Source organism: Microcaecilia unicolor, chromosome 5, assembly GCF_901765095.1.
Source record: "Microcaecilia unicolor chromosome 5, aMicUni1.1, whole genome shotgun sequence".
Lineage (NCBI taxonomy): Eukaryota > Metazoa > Chordata > Amphibia > Gymnophiona > Siphonopidae > Microcaecilia > Microcaecilia unicolor.
The window spans coordinates 184,039,375-184,043,548 of record NC_044035.1 but is presented as its reverse complement, the minus strand read 5'-3'; the positions used below and the strand labels follow the sequence as shown (position 1 = coordinate 184,043,548).

Here is a 4,174-nt window from a genome sequence, read left to right as displayed (position 1 = left end):
CTCAGTATTATATAGGTCATGGCTTGCTGAGACTTTTTCTTCCATGTGGATTTTCATCAGATATCTCCATAATAGCTATTAAAGTGTGAGGATATATATATATTTTTTTTCTTGTTTTGTGTAATTTGGAAGCCCACTTCCTTCAGTCTTTGGGTGTTAAAATTATTCAGGCCAGGAGTGAAAAGGGAAAGGGAAGGGGGATGGAATTTGATATATCGCCTTTCTGTGGTTACAATCAAAGCAGTTTATATATTTATACACAGGTACTTAATTTTGTACCTGTGGGCAATGGAAAAAAGATGAACAACTTTTCATTAGGAATGAAATATTTATTGACAAACATACATATGTCAAAGCTCCTCCAGTTGAATTACTTTTCTGTTCTTGACATCTCAGCCTCTCACCAAGGGATGGTTTTGCCTTCCCAATCCAAAAGCAGCCCACTGTGTTTTTCATTGAGGCTGCAGAGTACTTTCAGGATCCCACTGACACTCTGGTCTACAGTCAGAGAAGCCTGTAAGATAAAAAATGGAACATGTTAGAGAATGATGCCAGCACGAGAGACAGCTCTGTAATCAGCCTGGGCAAGTGGACAGGGACATATTTCAGTATAGAAAAGGAAATGCTAAAAGTTGTAAGACAGAACGACAGAGTCTGAAAAGATGACTTTAGAAGTCCAGGTCCTCACCTATGCAATCAGCTACCTCTTAAAAGTATAGGGATCAATTTTCAAAAGGTGTTTTTCCGTTTAAAACCTCTATCTGCAGTTCTCTAGTTTACCCACTCATCCCGCTTGTGAGTGAGCCTCTTCTGCATGCTTCCACAGTAGAGATTGTAGGTAAGCTTCAGCCAACGGGAAGGGGGAGGGGGCAGAGGACTGGAAGGCAGCTCTACTCACAGGAAGGGAGAAGGTGACCTGAAGGAAGTTTCTGTATTGTAGAAGTGAAGGGGGGAGGGAGAAAGTTGGTCAAGAGGTAGATTGAAGAGGTCAATGTCTGACCTTTCGTGTTGTGAGAGGGTAGGTGAAAGGGGATCCGGGAAGGCACGCAGAAGGGGGGTGCAGGCAGCCGGGGAACCCCAACGGGGCAGACTTCATGTGCACAACACCCACATTCAGAAAGCTGCGCTACCAGAGGCAGAGAGGTTGGCCGGGTTAAGGAAGAAGAGGAGGAACTACCAGTCCCAGAATCCCTCTCTTCCCCACCCGGCTGTGCAAGAGTTAGGGGAGGAGATAGAAGATTGGGAAATGGTCTCTGAGGAAGGTGATGAGGGCCAGCTGGAGAGGTTGGGGGCGGGGGAAGTTGAAGAGGAGGATAAAATGGAGGTTACTGAAGGACTAGGGGAGGAACAGATGGAGATTGGAGCTCTGGCTCAAACCTGAAAAACTGCTATAAGAGGGTGGCTAGCTGTGCCTTGGAGAGACTGGTGGAAGACCAGAGGAGAGAGACTGAGGCGCTGGGGGAGATCTCTACTAAAGAGGAAACAGGTGCAGCCCCTGGTGGAGAAAGAGGGCTGGGCACAATTGAAACCCCAGTCTGATCCAGGTGGGGCCAAAGCTGTGTAGCGGTGCTGTAAGAAAGACTGTGTAACCTGTTCATACTGAAAAGGTCTGGACCTGCAACCTACCAAGCTATTGTGTTTTCTTTCTGATAATGTACTGTTCCCTAAAATAAGTAATTTTGGCTAAAGTGAAGCTATATGGACTGTTTAAACCCTGAATGAGACTTTGGCAGCAAACCTTAACACCCTGGGAGTAAGGTGTTTTCCTTTTGTGTCTATGCTGAATGGAAGCAAGAAAATAAAGTTTTTTTTCTATAAACGTTTTGCCTTGATTGAGCCTCTGTGGAAACAATAGAGAGAGGAGGAAGTCCTGCAAGCTCTCAGGGGGTCTGGCGCTGAGTTCCCAGAACAGGCCAAGGTGGTGTGGAGTGAGGCAACAGTTGGGTGAAGAAGGAAGCTAAGCAGGGTTGAGCCTGGCTGGGTCCTGGAAGGGAGACCCAGCTACAGTGTCTTCACACACATTTGAGAAAAACAAATTCTGTCTACAACAAGTATGTACCTGTATGATAGAGCTATACTATGTGCCAGGCATTTTACATCCAGTGGTGTACTGGAGCTGGGTCGCACGGTTGTTAAATTTTGTACCGACTTGCGAGCCGGTTGTTCCCTAGTGCAAGCTGGCTCTCCTCCCTCCCGCCCTCCCGCCCGATCGATCACCCAATCTGGTCCCTCACGTCACCGACCTGACTCTTCTAATTCTTCGGGGCAGGCAGTCTTGCCTGCTTGCTACCAGCGCTGACTCTCCCCTGCCGGTTTGCACTTCTAAAATGGCCGCCGAGACTTCCAGAGGCGGACCTCCAGCCCCCCTGTCGCTGGGGGTGGGGGGGTTGGTTGGTCACCAGGGACCTTTTGCTGGGGGAGTTAGGGGGGCCTGGAGACCCACCAGATCTCCAGCCCTCCCTGAACCTTGGGGGGGGATCGTCGGGGGGACCGGAGGTCTGCCGGACCTCCAGCCCCCTGTCGCTGGCAGGTTTGTTGTTGAGGGGAATGGGGGCCTGCCATCATGCAAATGCATGCTGGACAGGACTCACCATTCCTCCCCAATGATCTGCAAACCCTAACGCCAGCTCGGAGCTGGCATTGGGTTTGCCGAAGCCAGCGACCCAATCTTTGGCGTGCTGGCGGCTGATCATTGGGGATGAATATGTTTAGCCCTGTTTGGCATGCATTTGCATGCTAGTTGCACTCAGAGCCCTCGAGCACATTGTTTCACACGCTCGAGGGCTCTGATCATGGGGTGTTAACAAACGCCAGTACTAGTATGGCGCTAACAGCCTCTAGCGCTGGCGTTTGCTTCTGATCATCCCCCTGTGAGAACACAGATAAGTTCTTTTCTTTGTTCTTCCTAATGACCATGGCTTGGTCTAATTAAATTATAGGTGTCTGTTTTCCAGAGGGAGAGTGAGCTGTACTTTGTCATGTTTACTTAGCAACATTCCTTTATTTTCAATTCAATGCTAGAAACTTAACTTCGTTTGAGAGCACTAAACTTTTCTTTGAAATGAACTGGATTTTCCTGTACTATCTCCTTCTCTGTGTGAGCCTTGGGTAATCCTGCATTCCAGCAGTACTGATAAGGATTAAATTACCTTTTGTCTTTAGCCCCAAGCAATTAACTGAACACGTTAGCTGACCTGGCACTGCTTTTGCATCATAAAAGGAAAAAAAAACAGTTTGCCCCTACTCGTGTCAGTTTTATTCCTACTTGCTTAAATCTACTATTTATTTGATACAATTCTATGTCACTGTTTCCTTTGTGTATATAATTTTTAGATAACAATTTTGTTTTCCTGATAAGCTTGCTAAGAATTCTACGGTTTTACTTTCAGGATATTTAAGCTTTTAGGAAACGGCCTTATTTTCAAAAGTGATGGGCACCCATATTTCGACCCAAATCGGGAGATGGGCGCCCATCTCGCAAAGGCGCCCAAATCGGTATAATCGAAAGCCGATTTTGGGCATCTTCAACTGCACTCCATCTTGGGAATGAACAAAGTTGACGGGGGCGTGTCGGAGGCGTGGTGAAGATGGGACTGGGGTGTGTTTCTTGGCTGAGGTGAGATGGGCGCCTTCGGCCGATAATCGGAAAAAAAAGGGCAGCAGAAGCGAGAATTTGGGTCGCTTTTGCTGGACCCTTTTTTTTCATGACCCAAGTCCCAAAAAAGTGCCCCAACTGGCCAGATGACCACCGGAGGGAATAGGGGATGACATCCCCTGACTCCCCCAGTGGTCACTAACCCCCTCCCACCACAAAAATGAACTTTAAAAACTTTTTTTGATAGCCTGTATGTGAGCCTCAAATGTCATACCCAGCTCCCTGACAGCAGTATGCAGGTCCCTGGAGCAGTTGTTAGTGGGTGCAGTGGATGTCAGGCAGGCGTACCCAGGCCCAACCCCCCCTACCTGTTCCACTTGTGCTGGTTAATGTTGAGCCCTCCAAAACCCCCCAAAACCCACTGTACCCACATGTAGGTGCCCCCCTACACCCCTTAGGGCTATGGTAATGGTATAGACTTGTGGGCAGTGGGTTTTGGGGTGGATTTGGGGGGCTCAGCACACAAGGAAACAGTGCTATGCACCTGGGAGATATTTTATTTAATTTGTAAGAGTGCCT

General features: G+C 48.0%; 1 protein-coding gene across 1 annotated transcript in view; it reads right to left on the bottom strand.

The window, feature by feature from the left end:
* Positions 1-308: 308 nt before the first annotated feature.
* LOC115470454 (C-factor-like) overlaps positions 309-4,174 on the bottom strand; it is a 69,635-nt gene continuing 65,769 nt past the window's right edge. Inside the window, exon 6 of the mRNA XM_030203646.1 lies at positions 309-514. Coding sequence (XP_030059506.1) covers positions 401-514 — 114 coding nt within the window. The 3' untranslated portion in view covers positions 309-400. The remainder of the gene's footprint in view (positions 515-4,174) is intronic.